Source organism: Pelecanus crispus, chromosome W (assembly GCF_030463565.1).
Source record: "Pelecanus crispus isolate bPelCri1 chromosome W, bPelCri1.pri, whole genome shotgun sequence".
Taxonomy (NCBI): Eukaryota; Metazoa; Chordata; class Aves; order Pelecaniformes; family Pelecanidae; genus Pelecanus; species Pelecanus crispus.
Window position 1 is genome coordinate 6,717,786 of NC_134675.1, and position 22,194 is coordinate 6,739,979.

Genomic DNA, 22,194 nt, shown 5'->3' on the forward strand with positions numbered 1-22,194 from the left:
CATTATTATATTGTTATTATTATCATTACTATTTTACTTTATTTCAATTATTAAACTGTTCTTATCTCAACCCAGGAGTGTTCCTCACTCTTACTCTTCTGATTCTCTCCCCCATCCCACCGGGGCAGGGGGAGTGAGCGAGCGGCTGGGTGGTGCTTAGTTGCTGGCTGGGGCTAAACCACGGCAATACTATTAGTTAGTAATATCAGTTTATAAAGAAAATCTCATGTCTTTTATTATTACAGAATTAGAGGTATGGATCTTCAGCATCTGCTGTTTACTTTGGCACTGGTCTGTGCAAATGACTCACTTTCTGCAAGTGATGGTAAGTTTTATACCTTTCTGTGCCTCTGTGTGTGTGTGTGTGTATATAGCTTTATATAAAGAGTATTTTTATATTATATGTGTCAGGACTATGCATGTTCCTTGACTGCAGTAACCTGGGTACATCATGTGAAATGTGAAAAATATGTCAGTTAATCTTGTTGTAAAGATGGATGAGATTGAGACAATGTGTTGCAGAATGAAGGTAAATTTCATAGACAGCATTAGGTGTGTGATGTGTAAACAGGCTGGATCAATGTTGGTGTCAGATATCTGGATTTTCTTTGCTCAGGTACTGAAGTTATGAAAGAATTGTATGGGGTTAATTTTTTACAGAAACTTTTTTTTTCCCCCTTTAACAAGTCTTTTTAGTATAATCATATGTTAAATGTAGAGCTATTTGGAAGTATGGAGGAAGCATTTTAAGACTATGTGTTGGGTCTGAGGGCAATATGAACAAGTTTCATAAGAAATACACTTAGAAATTCTTGAGTAGAGGTTATAAAAGGGATTTGAAAAGAACATCTAGCCTCAACCAGCCAGCTGGCTGTGGGTAGCCAGTAGAAGCCTTTTTAGCTAGGAGAAGCTGTGAATGCACATCCTGTGGTCTTCATGATTCAGCAGATCTGCCCAGGGTTCACACCCACTGAATGTACCTCTGGCTTTCCACAGTTCTTCTTCCCATCCTTATTCACCTCAATTCTTCCATCTTCTAAATTAAATGCAGGGCTGGAAAGCACTCACTCCAGCTGAGCTTTCTCTGATGCTTTTTCTTGTTCAGTGTGCCCAGGTGGCCAAGAAGGCCAACAGCATCCTGGCCTGTATCAGGAATAGTGGGGCCAACAGGAGCAGGGAGGTGATTGTCCCCCTGTACTCGGCGCTGGTGAGGCCGCACCTGGAATACTGTGTCCAGTTTTGGGCCCCTCACTACAAGAAAGACATTGAGGTGCTGGAGCGTGTCCAGAGAAGGGCAACAAGGCTGGTGAAGGGTCTGGAGCACAGGCCTTCTGAGGAGCGGCTGAGGGAACTGGGGTTGTTTAGTCTGGAGAAGAGGAGGCTGAGGGGAGACCTTATCGCTCTCTACAACTACCTGAAAGGAGGTTGTAGTGAGGTGGGTGTTGGTCTCTTCTCTCAAGTAGTTAGAGATAGGACAAGAGGAAATGGGCTCAAGCTGCACCAGGGGAGGTTTAGATTGGATATTAGGAAAAATTTCTTCATGGAAGGACTGGTCAAGCATTGGAACAGGCTGCCCAGAGAGGTGGTGGAGTCACCATCCCTGGAAGTCTTCAAAAAACGGGTAGACATCGCACTCTCGACATGGTTTAGTTTAGTCTACCCTTGATTGGTTTAGAGTGGACTTGGTAGTGTAGGTTAATGGTTGGACTGGATGATCTTAAAGGTCTTTTCCAACCTAAACGATTCTATGATTCTATGATTTAGAACCATTTCTGTATCACCCGGAGGCCTGCTTTGACTCTGGCTGGTCCTTTGGGACTGGTCTTTTACTCGTTCAGAACAAAAAAATCCCATTAACTTCAGTGGGAGTTTTACGTTGTGTCAGATTGATCTGCTTATGCTGGTTATGATCTGCTCCTGTAAACAAATACAAGTTAACCTAGTCTGCTCTGTCTTGTTCTGGCCTTTAGAGAGAGCAGTAACAGTTTTCCATAATTACTGATTTTATACGAACGTGTCGCTGCTTCTCCCAGAGCTACAGAGCAGCTGCAGAAGGGTGACTCTGTAAGCAGGTGCCCCTCCTGACCTCCTAGCCAAAATCAGTGTTAGCAGAGAAAGTCAGAGGGCAGTTTGATGAGTAATTTTGGAAAAAGTTGGGTGAAAACAACTTCCACAACAAACTGTAAATAAGCTGTTAAAATTTTCAATGAAAATTTCTCACATCTCTCAATTTCTTTTTTTCCTTTAGCTCCATACTTAGGTGTTACTGAATGCAAATTACATACCTATAGAGATGCAAGCCATGTTTCGTTAGCCTTTCTAGTGGTAGTTTTAGAATATGGTACTAAACCAAAGGGCTATGGCATAGTTGCCTGTAGTCATAACTGCCCTACAGTTTAAAGGTATAATCATCCTCCTTTGCCCTGTTACAGTTCTGCATTTTCTTGGAGTTGCATACTTAAAATTTCTAGATATGCATATTTGCAGAAGCACTGGAGAGATATAAGTGGTATCACTTTGTTGTTAATGGAGACATTAAGCTGAAATAAGATGTAATTGGAACTCAAATGATCAGTTTTCAGAGAATTCTTCCATAAAGTTCATTTTATTTATTAAAAAAGGGTTTTGCATAGGGAAAACACAAGTTTCTGTTTGTTTACTTCTATGTATGTGGCTCAGTCTCTTATCCTCTGTGTTATCAGACACCAGCTCATCTATAAGATTCTCTTCTCCCCTGCTATTTAAGGCATTTTCTTTAACATTTACCAAATTTGGTTTGAGTTCCTAATGTAGCTGACTGTTGAAGGCAATGAATGAATCAAGTTTTCACTTTTGTTCCCTACTTTTATTTCCTACTTGCAGCAATACTTTCATTCTGCTACCTACATGTCCCATGGGAAGTGAGAGTGCCTATTTAAGAAGTGTGTAAGGAAGTGTGGGGTAGTGAAGTGTTTATTTTCATATTACAATTGGGCTGAAACAATGTGGGGCCTTTATTTAATGTATTTTGAATCCACTTCTGTGTTCTGATTTGGTTAAAAGAAGATGAATTTTCTGATAGGCATTTGCAGAATAAAGCTATATACTCATTTTTTTTCCCCTTTGTGTACCAATCTCTTTAGTTAGACCTATGAAGTTAAATAAAATTGAAATAAAACTAAAATAAAAAAGCCTCCACAACAAGGCTCTGGCAAGGTTCTCCTTGGGGAATAAAAATACCTGGCCTAGGCCGTTTCCCTTCTCTGTTATTGGAAAGGTGCTAAAAATGAACTATGGAAGAATAGCCTAGGGATGATGCTGTACATGAGAGGCAGAGCTACGGACCAGTAAGGACTCTTTAGCTTTTGAATTTGGGAGAAGTGCTAGTATTTAACAAGACAGGTTCTTCTACTTTGCTTTCTCCTCCTGCCTGTTACACAAACATAGAATCATAGAATGATAGAATCGTCGAGGTTGGAAAAGACCTTTAAGATCATCCAGTCCAACCATTAACCTACACTACCAAGCCCACCTAAACCAATCAAGGGTAGACTAGACTAAACCATATCCCGAAGTGCCACATCTACCCGTTTTTTGAACACTTCCAGGGATGGGGACTCCACCACCTCTCTGGGCAGCCTGTTCCAATGCTTGACCACCCTTTCCGTAAAGAAATTTTTCCTAATTTCCACTCTAAACCTCCCCTGGCGCAGCTTGAGCCCATTTCCTCTCATCCTATCGCTAACTACTTGGGAGAAGAGACCAACACCCACCTCACTACAACCTCCTTTCAGGTAGTTGTAGAGAGCGATAAGGTCTCCCCTCAGCCTCCTCTTCTCTAAGCCAAACAACCCCAGTTCCCTCAGCCGCTCCTCATAAGACTTGTTCTCCAGACCCTTCACCAGTTTTGTTGCCCGTCTCTGAACACGCTCCAGCACCTCAATGTCTTTCTTGTAGTGAGGGGCCCAAAACTGGACACAGTATTCCAGGTGCGGCCTCACCAGCGCCGAGTACAGGGGGACAATCACCTCCCTGCTCCTGCTGGCCACAGCATTCCTGATACAAGCCAGGATGCTGTTGGCCTTCTTGGCCACCTGGGCACACTGCTGGTTCATGTTCAGCCGGCTATCTACCAACACCCCCAGGTCCTTTTCGGCCAGGCAGCTTTCCAGCCACTCTTCCCCAAGCCTGTAGCGTTGCATGGGGTTGTTGTGACCGAAGTGCAGGACCCGGCACTTGGCCTTGTTGAACCTCATACAGTTGGCCACGGCCCATCGATCCAGCCTGTCCAGGTCCCTCTGCAGGGCCATCCTACCCTCCAGCAGATCGACACTCCCACCCAATTTGGTGTCATCTGCAAACTTACTGAGGGCACACTCGATCCCCTCATCCAGATCATTGATAAAGATATTAAACAAGACTGGCCCTAAAACAGAGCCCTGGGGAACACCGCTCGTGACCGGCTGCCAACTGGACTTAACACCATTTACCACAACTCTCTGGGCTTGGCCACCCAACCAGTTCTTTACCCAGCGAAGAGTATGCCTGTCCAAGCCGTGAGCTGCCAGCTTCCCGAGGAGGATATTATGCGAGACGGTGTCAAAAGCTTTGCTAAAGTCCAGGTAGATGACATCCACAGCCTTTCCATCATCTACCAGGCGGGTCACCAGGTCATAAAAGGAGATCATGTTGGTCAAGCAGGACCTGCCCTTCGTGAACCCATGCTGGCTGGGTCTGATCCCCTGGTTGACCTGTACTTGCCTGTGGAGTTCGCTCAATATGAACCTCTCCATAATCTCCCCCGGCACCGAGGTCAGGCTGACAGGCCTGTACTTCCCCGGGTCCTCCTTCCGGCCCTTCTTGTAGATGGGCGTCACATTGGCAAGCCTCCAGTCATCAGGGACCTCCCCTGTTAACCAGGACTGCTGATAGATGATGGAAAGTGGCTTGGTGAGCTCCTCCGCCAGCTCCCTCAGTACTCTCGGGTGGATCCCATCTGGCCCCATAGACTTGTGAGCATCCAGGTGGCGTAGCAGGTCATTAACTGCTTCCTCCTGGACTATGTGTAAAATTAAGTAGTGACAGCAATGGTTAGTTTTCTGCAGAACTTCTAGAAAACTGTGAAGACTTTTTTTTCCCCCGATGTACAGGATTTTTTAATTTTTTTTTTACAGATAATTAAAAAACTTTTACAAAGTAGGTAATTCCATACTAAGGGGCATAGAATCGCCATAAGATAGGCTTTCCATATATCATCTAAAGAGCCATGCGTAATTTCTGTTCAGTTCTGTGTTTCATTCCTATTAAGTTGGTCAAGGAGACTTACCTGGGAGTTTCAAAGAATGCAATAGGAAGCCCTTAAATATTAAGTGTAGCTGAGAATTTATCACTTATCAGCCTTGACACCAAAGTGGGATGTAGCAAATCTGACACCAATTTTAAAAAAAGACTCAAGGAAATTGCACACCAGAAAGTTTGTCTTCTGGGCAAGGCAAGTTGGAAGAAACTTGAAAAAAGCATAGATTGGTAAATGCATGGATAAATATGATATGTTTGGGAGTCTGTGCGTCATGTTTCTTTTAAAAGGCACTTGGTGTTTGCCACCCATGCCTACTGTAAAACAGGAAAAACTGTGTTAACACTTAATAAATATTAAATCTTAAGCAAGAACATGTACAAAGTAAAATAATGTCATTATATCCTTTGAATTTGTGTTCTGTCTCTTCATCACTGAAGCACAAAAAAAAGATTAATGTAATAATTTGACTTTGAACAGGAAATTGCAAGTGTTAGGGAAGCAAATGTAGGTAAAAACTATAAATGTTAACATGGTCTATTTATTATTTGCTGTTAATGATCAAATAGTTAATACTCATTATAATTATTTCAATGAAAATGCTGACGTCAGCTATGGTTACTGTTATATAGGATTTAATTCAAACCATCTGTTTTAATCCACTTGTATATATCCTGGGTTGATCTTTGCTTGCAGTGAACTGTTTTTCTGGAAGTTAAAAGTAATAATTAAAGGAATGGAAATTGCTAGTGGTTCATGGTTTGGCAAGGAAAATAAATGCCTTTTTAAGTTCTTAGTGTCTATTTTAGAGGGCTTCTACACCAGAAATGGTTGAGGGTGGAATGTAACTGTCGTGGTTTAGCCCCAGCCAGCAACTAAGCACCGCGCAGCCGCTCGCTCACTCCCCCTGCCCCGATGGGATGGGGGAGAGAATCGGAGGAGTAAGAGTGACTAAAGAGTAATTAAACTTAATTAAGTCCATTTATTTCATAGGGCAAAGAAAATACGAGTGAGTTATTAAAAAGGTATAAAACACTGGTGAAGAATGTGGAAAAATGGTGGTGTGTATATAGAGACAACATAATTTATTTTCTAGTGAACTGTTTCATTCTCCAGTGTATTCTTCAGTGGATTTGTAGTGGATGTTTGGTCTTGCTAACTAGTTTAGTTAGCTTTGAATGTAACTGCCTCATCTGTTTTAGTCAGAAATTGCCCTGTTATCCAAGGATGCCTCCACTTGGCTCCAGAGCTCAGCTCTTCATGCTGTGAAGATCTATCAAGCCACTTCACCGGAAAAACGTTTGCATCTGGGGCAGCTCCACAAGTAATGAAATAGATGTGCGATCAATAACTTATTATCTTTCCTTTCTGACTCCGTACCATTTGCACAATAGGAAGCTGTAGAAGTTAATCAGAAAAACCCAAGGTATCTCCTGTTACTCTTGGCACGTGCCTTTCAACGCACCTAGGGCCTTTCAGAATTAAATTAAAGTTCTGGCTGGATTATGCCATGTTTTGCAGAGGTTGAAGGCAAGACTTCGCTCTTGAAAGGATGCACTGGGAGCTCTTCAGGGTATCCAGCTGTCACAGCTGAGACTGTTTAACCTCCCGTTTCTGGCCAAGCCAGTTAAGTAGTTACATCCTTGTCTACAAAAATACTTGCAGTGATATTGCAGAGCCCTCCTGAACGAGACTTCATGTTAAGAGAGGTAGCAAAGACAAAACCAGTGGAATTTAATGTGGTTGCCCAAAATATCCAACTGCTATTGTCTACTTTCCCAAGACCATGAACACTGCTCATTGTTTGAAGTAGGTTTTTCTCCGGGTTGCCCTTTCTTTCCTCCACAAGTCAAGAAACATTTTTTACCAGGAGTAACATTCTTTACAGAAACTGGCACATTTGCATGTGGTGCAATCTTGTGAATGTTTTGTTAAGTGAGTGACAACTTCCAGTTGGTGTTCTGCAGGAGGTGAGGGCTTCTTTCCAGAAGTGCTGACCATCTCAAAATAATTATATCCTCCTTGCAGAGCTCCCAGTCTGACATGTTATCTTACCCCCCCAGTACAGCAGGCTTGATATTCTGCTTCACCAGTTTATCTAACTAATAGACTTAAGTAGCAGTTCTAGTTACAGGAAAAACTGTGCAAGGATTACATCTATCAGGGTTAGTGTTTGTTCTGTCTTGTCCAACTTTGTAATGGAAGGCTTGATTGTAAATTATTCTTAAATGCTGTTTTTCAGTTATGAGATCTTGTTACTGCTGGAATTCAACATGGGTTTTTTTCCCATTTGTTAAGCCAAAAGTTCAGTTTTTCTTAAGAGAATGAGGCTCTGTTTTCTTCTTGTTTAGAGAAGTGTCAACAATTAATGTCTTACTATTTAATTTCATTATATCCCCTTGAAATCCCTTAAGAAACATGAGTTATGACCATGACAATACTTTGCACTTCCATGGGTTTTACATCTTGGCAACTTGCAAAGATGTGTGAAATATAATTAAGATCTCCAGTAATCCCAAGATACCTGTATATACACACTGGCTTTCTAGAAACTGTTATTTTTCCCAAAGTCATAGCTATCCCTAAAAAAAATAGAATATTAGGCTTAGCATGTGGCTCTTAACCCCCTTTAAGAACAGAAGTAGGGACCAATAAAAAAAATAAATGGCTTACATTGATAGGACTTCTAGATTTAAACAGAGATGGTCTCTGTTGTTCTACTTGCCTATGGGAATCCCATCATGCATTCAACTGCAGTTTATGAAAAGCTGCTATAATCTTTTAACAAATTACTTTTAGAAAAGCCCTGAGTCCATCATATCTCTCCTTTACTAGAGGTAAGCTGCCCTGACTTATATAGGTGGGGAAGTCCCACAGCATTTCCTGGTTGTTAACATAATATACCATAGGTTTTAAATACAGCACATTAGAAAGACACGTGAATTTTAGAAAAACGCATAAGAAGAAATCCTCCTTCCTTTTAATCAGGGCAAGGCTTAGGTCATAGATAAGGAATAAAAATTGTTCCTACCTCCATATTTGGGATGGCTACAGGATGGACGTGTCCCTAGGAGGAACAGAGCTGGCATACTCAAATCCTTGCAGCCCAACGTATGGGATGTGTCAGGAAAGCCGCTGTGCGGAGTGCTCAGGCTATCCTGACTTCTCAAGTGGAGTTTATTTCAGTGCTAAGATGTGAATGAGATTTGTTTTACTGGGTTTTTTGGTTTTTTTGTTTTTATTAGTAGGTGACTCCCACACGATTGGTGTGAAATTACCATTTTCATTTTTTTATTGTTTCCTGGAGGAAACGTGCCCCAATTACCTGAGTTGTCACTAGCAGCTGTACCTGTCATGGATCTCAGCAGAAAGGCAAAGGGGTGGCGATAACCTGAGCTCTTCAGATGAGGCTGAGGCATGTTGACAGGAATGAGTGAGCTTCCAAAGCTTTCTAACATTTGTCCTAAAGTAGGCAAAATCCCCATGACTCCAGGAAGAGTAATAGTTCTGTAATAACGACACTGGTCTGAAACAAGCTTTCAGCGTCTGGCTGTGCCACAGAAATTCCTCTGTGTCCTTGGCAAATTGATTAATATCTATGTCCCAGCTCCCTAGCTGTAAAGTAAGAAGGCACGTTAAGGATGAACTCCTTAATTGTTTTGAGTTGATCAGATCTTATGGTGATGAAATTGTTCAGGTTATGCAATATCCTCTGTCAACAGCACTGCATTTATTGTGCAGAGCAAAATGATAGAAAAATATATTTCTTCTTCCAATACTCATGAAGCTGGCAGGCTGCCTCCTCCACCAAGACAGGAGAAGGTGGCTGTGTGTTTGTCAGGAGGTAGGGGACAGCACCAGCAAGCAGAGAAAATGCTGCAAGTTTCCTCGAGCTAATGTTTGCTTTCTGCATAAATCTGCATACTTGCAGAAACTGTGCTTTTCTTCCAACAGGCAAGGACTTGTACTAATGTGAGTCCATAATTAATTTTTGCCATGGGAAACTATGAAATGGCCACCCACACTTTTACATCTAAATAGAGCTTGTGTTCAGACATATTCTTCAATCTGTGTGTCAACACATGCACATAGTGTGTATATGTTTCTTCCCTGGTTGTCCTGGTTTCGGCTGGGACAGAGTTAATTTTCTTCCTAGTAGCTGGCATAGTGCTGTGTTTTGGATTTAGTATGAGAAGAATGCTGATAACACGCTGATGTTTTTAGTTGTTGCTGAGTACTGCTTATGCTAGTCAAGGACTTTTCAGCTTTCCATGCTCTGCCAGGGGCACAAGAAGCTGGGAGGGGGCACAGCCAGAATAGTTGATCCAAACTGACCAAAGGGCTATTCCTATTCCCTACCATATGATGTCATGCTCAGTATAGAAACTGGGGGGGGTTGGCTGGGGGGCAGCGATTGCTGCTCGGGGACTGTCTGGGTATCGGTCAGCGGGTGGTGAGCAATTGCATTGTGCATAACTTGCTTTGTATATTATTGTTATTGCTATTATTATTATTATTATTAATATATTGTTATTATTATCATTACCATTTTACTTTATTTCAATTATTAAACTGTTCTTATCTCAACCCAGGAGTATTTCTCACTCTTACTCCTCCGATTCTCTCCCCCATCCCATCGGGGCAGGGGGAGTGAGCAAGCGGCTGCGCGGTGCTTAGTTGCTGGCTGGGGCTAAACCACGACAGTCCTTTTTGGTGCCCAACGTGGGGCTCGACGGTTTGAGATAAGAACAGATTAACCAGAGTGTATTAAGGAATCTGTTAACAGTTGCCAGTCACGATATTAGTTCATCTGATCTGCGCCATGTTCTTTTTTTTTCAGTACATGTTAAAGCTTGGTGTTGGTCTGTGGGTCTGTGCAGCGTGCAATGCTCTGCAGTGATTAATGATCTTTTGCTTGGGAGACTCCTTATCAAAACCCTGACCTTGAGCATTGCTTGGTATCTGGGTTTCATACAGAAGTCATTACTGTACTTCGGGTACCACCTCATGGAGAGAGTTAGCAATTATACCTCTTCCTCTGAGAGGCCTGTTGTGCAGGAAATACAGAATGGCACCTTTGCTGCTTTCTTCTATGATGTTTCCTCCTTCATTACAACAACTTTCCAGTATCTTGAACACCCCTGGGCAGTTAAGATACTTCTATTGATACTTCTTGGGAATGTTGTTTCCGTTTTGATAAAGGTCAGTAAGCAATTTAAGAATATCATCCAGAGATCTGCCCCAAGGCTGGAGAGTTATGAGTGGCAGGGTGTGTGGGATCGTATGGGCAAGTACCTAGGGCAGTGGGCACCTCACATGTTTTGGAACTTCACCCCTGAACAAGTGCAGAATCCTGAAGAACTAGTAAAGTATTTGGAAAAAGTATGTTGTCACCCTGGCAACTCCAGAGACACACAAATCATTGCAACCTGCTGGGGACTGGCCCATGCCTATCGAGCCGTGGTCAACACTATTCAGAACCCTCAAGGGAAAGAGAAGGTCTCTGGATCTGATGACAAAACAAAACAAGCACTGTGGCTACTCAGACCCCCACCACAGGCACTGCGGCCACTTCAACCACAGCCACAGGTACTGCAGCCACTCCAACCCCGGTGACGGGCACCGTGGCTAAACCAGAGAAACAACCAGTGCCAGTATCAGTTGCCCCTATACAGGAGAAAAAATACACGAGAAAATCGGCTCGTTTAGTAAGGGATGAAGATGAACCAGGGCCATCACGAGAACCAGAGGAGGAAGGACCCATAAATGAGATGGTAACCACCCGATCCCTATCCCTGAGTGAGCTGTGAGATATGCGAAAAGATTTCAGTCGTCATCCAGGCGAGCACATCATCACCTGGCTGCTCCGATGCTGGGATAACAGGGCCAGTAGCCTGGATTTAGAGGGTAAGGAAGCCAAGCAGCTGGGATCCCTTTCCAGGGAAGGGGGCATTGACAAAGCAATTGGAAAAGGGGCACAATCCCTCAGCCTCTGGAGGCGACTTCTGTCAAGCGTGAAGGAAAGGTATCCCTCCAAGGAGGGTGTTATATACCGCCCAGGCAAATGGACCACCGTAGAGAAGGGTATCCAGTACCTGAGGGAATTAGGCGTGCTGGAGGTGATTTATGGTGACCTGAATGATGAGCAGTTACCCAGAGATCCAGATGAAGTCAGGTGCACACGACCCATGTGGCGGAAGGTGGTACAGAGCGCACCAGCATTGTATTCCAACTCGTTGGCAATACTGGCCTGGAAAGATGATGAGGCACCAACGGTGGATGAAGTGGCTGGCTGTCTCCGGGAATATGAAGAAAGTATCTCTTCCTCCCTACGGGCCTGTGTCTCGGCTGTGGAAAAACTGTCTGAAAAACTGTCTTGAGAGTTCCAACAACTCAGAGAGTATCTGTCCTGCTCCCCACCTGTACGGACCAGTGTCTCAGCCATTAGGAGTCAACGTCCTTCTGCTCAAGAGAGAGGATATAGAGGATACACACCACGGGGCACCCTGTGGTTTTACCGGCATGACCACGGAGAGGACATGAGCAAGTGGGATGGAAAACCCACCTCAACCCTAGAGGCACGGGTGTGTGAGTTGCAAGGACAAACTATTACAAAAGTTTTTTACAGCTGGGTTTACTGGACTGTGTGGATTTGATGGCCTGGCACATGAGACCCACAGGAGTAGAAGGCTCTAGTGGACACTGGTGCACAGTGTACCCTAATGCCATCAAGCTATACAGGGGCAGAACCCATCTGTATTTCTGGAGTGACAGGGGGATCCCAACAGCTCACTGTATTGGAGGCCGAAGTGAGCCTAACTGGGAATGAGTGGCAGAAGCACCCCATTGTGACTGGCCCAGAGGCTCCGTGCATCCTTGGCATAGACTGCCTCAGGAGAGAGTATTTCAAGGACTTAAAAGGGTACTGGTGGGCTTTTGGTATAGCTGCCTTGGAGACAGAGGAAATGAAACAGCTGTCCACCTTGCCCGGTCTCTCAGAGGACCCTTCTGTTGTGGGGTTGCTGAGGGTCAAAGAACAACAGGTGCCCATCGCTACCACAGCTGTGCACAGGCGGCAATATCGCACCAACCGAGACTCCCTGATTCCCATCCATAACCTGATTCGTCGACTGGAGAGCCAAGGAGTGATCAGCAAGACTCGCTCACCCTTTAACAGTCCCATATGGCCAGTGCGAAAGTCTAATGGGGAGTGGAGACTAACAGTGGACTATCGTGGCCTGAACGAAGTTACACCGCCACTGCGTGCTGCCGTGCCAGACATGCTAGAACTTCAATACGAACTGGAGTCAAAGGCAGCCAAGTGGTGTGCCACAACTGACATTGCTAATATTTTTTTTCTCCATCCCTTTGGCAGCAGAGTGCAGGCCCCAGTTTGCTTTTACCTGGAGGGGTGTTCAGTACACCTGGAACCGACTGCCCCAGGGGTGGAAGCACAGCCCCACCATTTGCCATGGACTGATCCAGATGGCACTGGAACAGGGTGAAGCTCCAGAACATCTGCAGTACATTGATGACATCATCGTATGGGGCAATACAGCAGAAGAAGTTTTTGAGAAGGGAAAGAAAATAGTCCAAATCCTTCTGAAGGACGGTTTTGCCATCAAACAGAGTAAGGTCAAGGGGCCTGCACAGGAGATCCAGTTTTTAGGAATAAAATGGCAAGATGGACGTCGTCAGATCCCAATGGATGTGATCAACAAAATAACAGCCATGTCCCCACCAACTAGCAAAAAGGAAACACAAGTTTTCTTGGGCGTTGTGGGTTTTTGGAGAATGCATATTCAAGCCTTTGAACAAATTAAACGGGAGCTAGTTCATGCAGTAGCACTTGGGCCAGTCCGGGCAGGGCAAGATGTAAAGAATGTGCTCTACACCGCAGCCGGGGAGAATGGCCCTACCTGGAGCCTCTGGCAGAAAGCACCAGGGGAGACTCGAGGTCGACCCCTAGGGTTTTGGAGTCGGGGATAGAGAGGATCCGAAGCCCTCTATACTCCAACTGAGAAAGAGATGTTGGCAGCATATGAAGGGGTTCGAGCTGCTTCAGAAGTGGTTGGTACTGAAGCACAGCTCTTGCTGGCACCCCGACTGCCGGTGTTGGGCTGGATGTTCAAAGGGAGGGTGCCCTCTACACATCATGCAACTGATGCTACGTGGAGTAAGTGGGTTGCACTAATCACACAACGGGCTCAAACAGGAAACCCCAGTCGCCCAGGAATCTTGGAAGTCATCATGGACTGGCCAGAAGGCAAAAACTTTAGAATATCACCAGAGGAGGAGGTGACACGTGCTGAAGAGGCCCCACTGTATAATAAATTGCCAGAAAATGAGAAGCAATATGCCCTGTTCACTGATGGGTCCTGTCATCTTGTGGGAAAGCATCGGAGGTGGAAAGCTGCTGTATGGAGTCCTATACGACAAGTGGCAGAAACTGCTGAAGGAGAAGGGGAGTCGAGTCAGTTTGCAGAGGTGAAAGCCATCCAGCTGGCTTTAGATATTGCTGAAAGAGAAAAGTGGCCAGTCCTTTATCTCTGTACTGATTCATGGATGGTGGCAAATGCCCTGTGGGGGTGGTTGCAGCAATGGAAGCAGAGCTACTGGCAGCGCAGAGGCAAACCCATCTGGGCTGCCGCATTGTGGCAAGATATTGCTGCCCAGGTAGAGAACCTGGTTGTAAAAGTTCGTCATGTCAATGCTCCCGTACCCAAGAGTCGGGCCACTGAAGAACATCAAAACAACCAGCAAGTAGATCAGGCTGCTAAGATTGAAGTGGCTCAGCTGGATTTGGACTGGCAAGATAAGGGTGAATTATTTATAGCTTGGTGGGCCCATGACCCCTCAGGCATCAAGGAAGAGATGAGCATGTAGATGGGCTCGTGATCGAGGGGTGGACTTGACCATGGACAGTATTGCACAGGTCATCCATGAATGTGAAACATGCGCTGCAATCAAGCAAGCCAAGCGGTTCAAGCCCCTCGGGTATAGTGAACGATGGCTGAAATATAAATATGGGGAGGCCTGGCAGACTGATTATATCACACTCCCACAGACCCGCCAAGGCAAGTGCCATGTGCTCACCATGGTGGAAGCAACCACCGGATGGGTGGAAACATATCCTGTGCCCCATGCCACCGCCCGGAACACCATCCTGGGCCTTGAAAAGCAAGTCCTGTGGCGACATGGCACCCCAGAAAGGATCGAGTCAGACAACAGGACTCATTTCCGAAACAACCTCATAGACACCTGGGCCAAAAAGCATGGCATTGAATGGGTGTATCACATCCCCTACCATGCACCAGCCTCCGGGAAAATGGAACGATACAATGGACTGTTAAAGCCTCCCCTGAGAGCAATGGGTGGTGGGACATTCAAGTATTGGGATACACATTTAACAAAAGCCACCTGGTTAGTCAACACCAGGGGATCTGCCAATCGAGCTGGCCCTGCCCAATCAAAACTTTTACGTACTGTAGAAGGAGATAAAGTCCCTGTAGTGCACATAAAAAATATGCTGGGGAAGACAGTCTGGGTTACTTCCCCCTCTGGCAAAGGCAAACCCTTTTGTGGGACTGCTTTTGCTCAAGGACCTGGGTGCACTTGGTGGGTGATGCGAAAGGATGGGGAAGTCCAATGTGTACCTCAAGGGGATTTGATTGTGGGTGAAAATCGTCAACTGAATTGTATGATGTTAATTGCCAAATAATACTGTATGTCATCTCTTCTATGGTTGCTCTATGCCACAATCAATGGTATTACAGTAAGAATTGCCCAGCTTAATGAAAATGAACTTTGATGAAACCGTGTTGGAATGAGAACTGGCTTCAGCATGCAGCAATCCAACACCGCACACCACCTCTCCTGCCCTGAAAGGCTGTGATGACAGATGGAACCCAAAGTCATGGACTAAATGAACTCAATGGACGTTTTAGAGGGATGGCCCAGAAATAAAGGGAATGATATCTGTGCGTATATATCAAGATAGGGAATGTGTTGGTGATTAATTAGAACGCGTTGGAAAAGGGTAGGACCAGTGCATGACGTAGATGGTATAGAATAAGGGGTGGATACTGTCCTGGTATTGGCTGGGATAGAGTTAATTTTCTTCCTAGTAGCAGGTATAGTGCTTTGTTTTGCATTTAGTATGAGAAGAACGCTGATAACACAGGGATGTTTTAGTTGTTGCTAAGTACTGCTTATGCCAGTCAAGGACTTTTCAGCTTCCCATGCTCTGCCATGGGCACAAGAAGCTGGGAGGGGGCACAGCCAGAATAGTTGATCCAAACTGCTCAAAGGGCTATTCCATACCATATGACGTCATGCTCAGTATATAAACTGGGGTGGGTTGGCTGGGGGGCAGCGATTGCTGCTCGGGAACTGTCTGGGTGTTGGTCGGCGGGTGGTGAGCAATTGCATTGTGCATCACTTGTTTTGTGTATTGTTATTACTGTTTTTATTATTATTATATTGTTATTATTACTACTACTATTTTGCTTTATTTCAATTATTAAACTATTCTTATCTCAACCCAGGAGTGTTCCTCACTCTTACTCTTCCAATTCTCTCCCCCATCCCATCAGGGTAGGGGGAGTTAGCGAGCAGCTGTGTGGTGCTTAGTTGCTGGCTGGGGCTAAACCACGACACCCAGATGCCCACAGTGGCAGGTAGTGAGTGAGACATCTCTCCTGGGATAGGAGAAGGGGGTGCCATCTGTCCATGGTTTCTGATAACCAGCAGGTGCTTGTGGAAGGTGCTTGTACAAGCAGGTGTTTGTATCAGTTCTAGATAGACTCTTTGACAGGTTAAATTTGACTTTTTTGAAGTAGCTTAGTTTCTGAAAGCTTTTAGATATGCTATTGAAGCCGATCTGCTTGCTAGAAAGCTGCATTAGAAAATCACTAGGGTCAAGAAATGTAATTGTTTCTCTGTGTGTCAGCAGAGCAACGAATTCTCTAAGCGTAGCTGCACCACTGTCCTTTTCAGAGAGGATCTGCGTGAAGCATGTTAAAACGTATTGATGAAATGTTGTGGAAAAGGCTGCAGTGTCACTGGCTGAGCTGCACATTTGCTTTGGACTGTGAATTTAGCACTGTTTAGTGAGACGAAAGAAATACTAACACTAGAGTGCAATGCTTGACTTCTTCCCTGTCCTCAAAACAGTCTAATCTGCCAATTCCTTCTGCGTACCCAAATACTGACTAGATTAATATAAATGTCAATTATAATATTATAATAAATGTAATAATATAATGTAATAATAATAATGTTAGGACAGCAAGCAATCACTTGTTCCTGTCTGGCATTTCTGTGGTGTGCATGAGCACCTTTAGCACCAGCAGGTCCTTTACTAAATAAAGGATGAGCCGCAGGTGTCACACAAGCATGGGCCTTAGTGATCCCTTAACTGAGTAGCTTTGTGTCTTTTATCAGGGTGGTCCTCTACTCTCCTCCCTTTTTTGTTTTGGGGTTTTTTTAGTCTGAAAAGATGGAGACTGTACATGTTATTAATCTAATTTGTTTATGATGGATGTACTAATGTAGAATTGGAATTTCAAGGATGAGAAGATGACTACACGCAACTAGATAGTGGGATTTTGAAAAGTGATAGACATCTAATTGTTACACTGTTTGTATGCTTATATTTCTTTAAATTACAATTTTAATTTAAACTTAAGAGATCTCTCATCCAACTAAAGTCCTTTACCTATTATTGTGAAAGTAACAACTAACAATACTGAAAGTAGCAAATTAAACATCTCCTCAAGAAGCTGACTGTTATGCATTACCTAGCTTTCCAAGACTGAGTAATTTTCTAAGGAAGAAAAGATGTTACTAAAAGTATGTGAATATAAAACCTATTTTATAAAAAAGTTTTACTCTTTTTAGATGGTCTTAAAGAATTTTAAGAATTAGTTAAACCAAATTGCTTAAATGCAAGCAGAAGATGGGTCAAGCTACAAAAGATTTTAACGACCCTAAAAAGTATCTTTCTCAGTGAAATATCAATATTGTAGATTTAAAAGAAGAATAATTTTAATGGTTTTTCCACCCTCAAGGTAGCTTGTCTAGCTGTTACCTGTATTTTTGATGAGTTACCTTAATACTCTGTATGTGCTATGTGGGCCACTTAAAATGTTTTTCTTTTTATAGATCTCTAAGTAGATAAATTGCTGGCTTCGGTTCCTTGAAATTACATAAAAGTATCCAGATATTTGTCATATTATAGTTGTGATTGTAGAACCGTAGACACAATGAAAGTTTCTAATTGAGAGTATTTTTCTTTCACTTTGTAAAATACCTTACTGAAGAATCATAGAATCATTTAGGTTGGAAAAGACCCTTAAGACCATTGAGGGCAACCGTTAACCTACCACTGCCAAGTCCACCACTAAACCATGTCCCTAAGCGCCACTTCTACGCATCTTTTAAAAACCTCAAGGGATGGCGACTCAACCACTTCCCTGGGCAGCCTGTTCCAATGCTTGACAACCCTTTCTGTGAAGAAATTCTTCCTAATACCCAATCTAAACCTCCCCTGACACAACTTGAGGCCATTTCCTCTCGTCCTATCACTAGTTACTTGGGAGAAGAGACCAACACCCACCTCGCTACAACCTCCTTTCAGGTAGCTGTAGAGAGCGATAAGGTCTCCCCTCAGCCTCCTCTTCTCCAGGCTAAACAACCCCAGTTCCCTCAGCCGCTCCTCATAAGGCCTGTGCTCCAGACCCTTCACCAGCTTTGTAGCCCTTCTCTGAACATGCTCCAGCACCTCAATGTCTTTCTTGTATTGAGGGGCCCAAATGTGAATTCGAGGTGCGGCCTCACCAGCGCCGAGTACAGGGGGACGATCACCTCCCTGCTCCTGCTGGCCACACTATTCCTGATACAAGCCAGGATGCTGTTGGCCTTCTTGGCCACCTGGGCACACTGCTGGTTCATGTTCAGCCGGCTGTCGACCAACACCCCCAGGTCCTTTTTGGCCAGGCAGCTTTCCAGCCACTCTTCCCCAAGCCTGTAGCGTTGCATGGGGTTGTTGTGACCGAAGTGCAGGGCCTGGCACTTGGTCTTGTTAAACCTCATACAGTTCACCTCGGCCCATCAGTCCAGCCTGTCCAGGTCCCTCTGCAGGGCCATCCTACCTTCGAGCAGATAAACACTCCTGTCCAACTTGGTGTTATAGAATCATAGTATCATAGAACGGTTTGGGTTGGAAGGGACCTTAAAGATCATCTAGTTCCAACCCCCCTGCCATGGGCAAGGACACCTTCCACTAGACCAGCTTGCTCAAAGCCCCATCCAACATTGCCTAGAATCATAGAATCATTTAGGTTGGAAAAGACCTTTAAGATCACTGAGTCCAACAGTAAACCTAACACTACCAAGTCCACCACAGCTGTGGTTTAACCCAGCAGGCAGGTAAACACCACACAGCCATTAACTCACTCCACCTTCTCCCAGTGGAATGGGGGACAGAATCGGGAAAAGAAAGTAAAATTTGTCGGTTGAGATAAAGACAGTTTAATAGGACAGAAAAGGAAGGGAAAATAATAATAATAATAATGATGATAAAAGAATATACAAAATAAGTGATACACAATGCAATTGCTCACCACCTGCCAACCGATACCCAGCCAGTTCCTGAGCAGCGGTTGCCACCCACCAGCCAACTCCCCCCAGTTTCTATACTGAGCATGACGTCATATGGTATGGAATAGCCCTTGGGGCAGTTTGGATCAACTATTCTGGCTGTGCCCCCTCCCAGTTTCTTGTGCACCTGGCAGAGCATGGGAAGCTGAAAAGTCCTTGACTAGCATAAGCAGTACTTAGCAACAACTAAAACACCAGTGTGTTATCAGCATTCTTCTCCTACTAAATCCAAAACACAGCACTATACCAGCTACTAGGAAAAAAAAAATTAACTCTATCCCAGCCGAAACCAGGACAGTATCTACCCCTTATTCTATACCACCTACATCATGCCCAGGTCTCACACTTTCCAATACATCCGAATTAATCACCAGCACTTTTCCTCTCTTTTGATGTATACACACAGATATCATTCCTGTAGTCTATGGGACATCCCTCTAAAACGTCCGATGAGTTTATTTAGCCCATGACTTTGGGTTCCATCTGTCACCACAGTCTTTGAAAGCAGGAGAGATGGTGCGTGGTGTTGGATTGTTCCAATCTGAAGCCACTTCTGGTTCCAAGCCATGCTTGTCTGGTTCTATCACCGCTGCACTTTGCTCATTTTCACCAAAGTTCATTCTTAATTAATCTGGGCAATTCTTACTGTAATACCATTGATGTGGCATATAGCAACCACAGAACAGATGACATACAGTATTATTTGGCAATTAACATCATACCATTCAGTTCATTGGCTGTTTTCACCCAAAATCAAATCCCCTTGAGGTACACATTGGACTTCCCCATCCTTTCGCATCACCCACCAAGTGCACCCAGGTCCTTGAGCAAAAGCAGTCCCACGAATGGGTTTGCCTTTGCCAGAGGGGGAAGTAACCCAGACTGTCTTCCCCAGCATAATTTTTATGTGCACTACAGGGACTTTATCTCCTTCTACAGTACGTAAAAGTTTTGATTGGGCAGGGCCAGCTCGATTGGCAGATCCCCTGGTGTTGACTAACCAGGTGGCTTTTGTTAAATGTGTATCCCAATACTTGAATGTCCCACCACCCATTGCTCTCAGGGTAGTCTTTAACAATCCATTGTATCGTTCCATTTTCCGGGAGGCTGGTGCATGGTAAGGGATGTGATACACCCACTCAATGCCGTGCTCTTTGGCCCAGGTGTCTATGAGGTTGTTTCGGAAATGAGTCCCGTTGTCTGACTCGATCCTTTCTGGGGTGCCATGTCACCACAGGACTTGCTTTTCAAGGCCCAGGATGGTGTTCCGGGAGGTGGCATGGGGCACAGGATATGTTTCCAGCCATCCGGTGGCTGCTTCCACCATGGTGAGCACATAGCGCTTGCCTTGGCGTGTTTGTGGGAGTGTGATATAATCAGTCTGCCAGGCCTCCCCATATTTGTATTTTAGCCATCGTTCACGATACCCGAGGGGCTTGAACCGCTTGGCTTGCTTGATTGCAGCGCATGTTTCACATTCATGAATAGCCTGTGCAATACTGTCCATAGTTAAGTCCACCCCTCGATCACGAGCCCATCTATATGTTGCATCCCTTCCTTGATGGCCTGAGGGGTCATGGGCCCACCAAGCTATAAATAATTCACCCTTATCTTGCCAGTCCAGATCCACCTGAGCCACTTCAGTCTTAGCAGCCTGATCCACCCGCTGGTTGTTTTGATGTTCTTCAGTGGCCCGACTCTTGGGTACGGGAGCATTGACATGACGAACTTTTACAACCAGGTTCTCTACCCGGGCAGCAATATCTTGCCACAATGCAGCAGCTCAGATGGGTTTGCCTCTGTGCTGCCAGTTGCTCTGCTTCCATTGCTGCAGCCACCCCCACAGGGCATTTGCCACCATCCCGGACTGGCCCAAGGGCTACTGCATGAACTATCTCCCGTTTAATTTGTTAAAAGGCTTGTTGTTGCTCAGGGCCCCATTTGAAAACCTTCTTCCAGGTCACTTGATAGAGAGGGCTTGCAATCAGACTGTAATTTTTAATATGCATTCTCCAAAAACCCACAACACCTAAGAAAGCTTGTTTTTCCTTTTTGCTAGTTGGTGGGGACATAGCTGTTATTTTGTTGATCACATCAGTTGGGATCTGACGACGTCCATCTTGCCATTTTATTCCTAAAAACTGGATCTCCTGTGCAGGTCCCTTGACCATATTTTCTTATGGCAAAACAAGCCTTCAGAAGGAGTTGGACCATTTTCTTCCCTTTCTCAAAAACTTCTGCTGTTTTGCCCCATACGATGATGTCATCAATATACTGCAGATGTTCTGGAGCTTCACCCTGTTCCAGTGCTGTCTGGATCAGTCCATGGCAAATGGTGGGGCTGTGCTTCCACCCCTGGGGCAGTCGGTTCCAGGTGTACTGAACACCCCTCCAGGTAAAAGCAAACTGGGGTCTGCACTCTGCTGCCAAAGGGATGGAGAAAAACGCATTAGCAATGTCAATTGTGACATACCACTTGGCTGCCTTTGACTCCAGTTCGTATTGAAGTTCTAGCATGTCTGGCACGGCAGCACGCAGTGGCGGTGTAACTTCGTTCAGGCCACGATAGTCCACTGTCAGTCTCCACTCCCCATTAGACTTTCGCACTGGCCATATGGGACTGTTAAAGGGTGAGCGAGTCTTGCTGATCACTCCCTGGCTCTCCAGTCGACGAATCAGGTTATGGATGGGAATCAGGGAGTCTCAGTTGGTGCGATATTGCCGACTGTGCACAGTTGTGGTAGTGATTGGAACCTGTTGTTCTTCGACCCTCAGCAACCCCACAACAGAAGGGTCCTCTGAGAGACCGGGCAAGGTGGACAGCTGTTTCATTTCCTCCGTCTCCAAGGCAGCTATACCCTTGAAATACCCTCTCCTGAGGTAGTCTATGCCAAGGATGCACGGAGCGTCTGGGCCAGTCACAATGGGGTGCTTCTGCCACTCATTCCCAGTTAGGCTCACTTCGGCCTCCAGTACAGTGAGCTGTTGGGATCCCCCTGTCACTCCAGAAATACAAATGGGTTCTGCCCCTCTATAGCTTGATGGCATTAGGGTACACTGTGCACCAGTGTCCACTAGAGCCTTCTACTCCTGTGGGTCTCATGTGCCAGGCCATCGAATCCACACAGTCCAGTAAACCCAGCTGTAAAAAACTTTTGTACTAGTTTGTCCTTGCAACTCACACACCCGTGCCTCTAGGGTCGAGGTAGATTTCCCATCCCACTTGCTCATGTCCTCTCCGTGGTCATGCCGGTAAA

General features: G+C 44.9%; 1 protein-coding gene across 1 annotated transcript in view; it reads left to right on the plus strand.

Moving 5' to 3' along the window:
- Positions 1-255: 255 nt before the first annotated feature.
- LOC142596460 (growth hormone receptor-like) overlaps positions 256-22,194 on the plus strand; it is an 87,830-nt gene continuing 65,891 nt past the window's right edge. The window contains exon 1 of the mRNA XM_075725568.1: positions 256-325. Within this exon, the coding sequence (XP_075581683.1) occupies positions 256-325 (70 nt within the window). The remainder of the gene's footprint in view (positions 326-22,194) is intronic.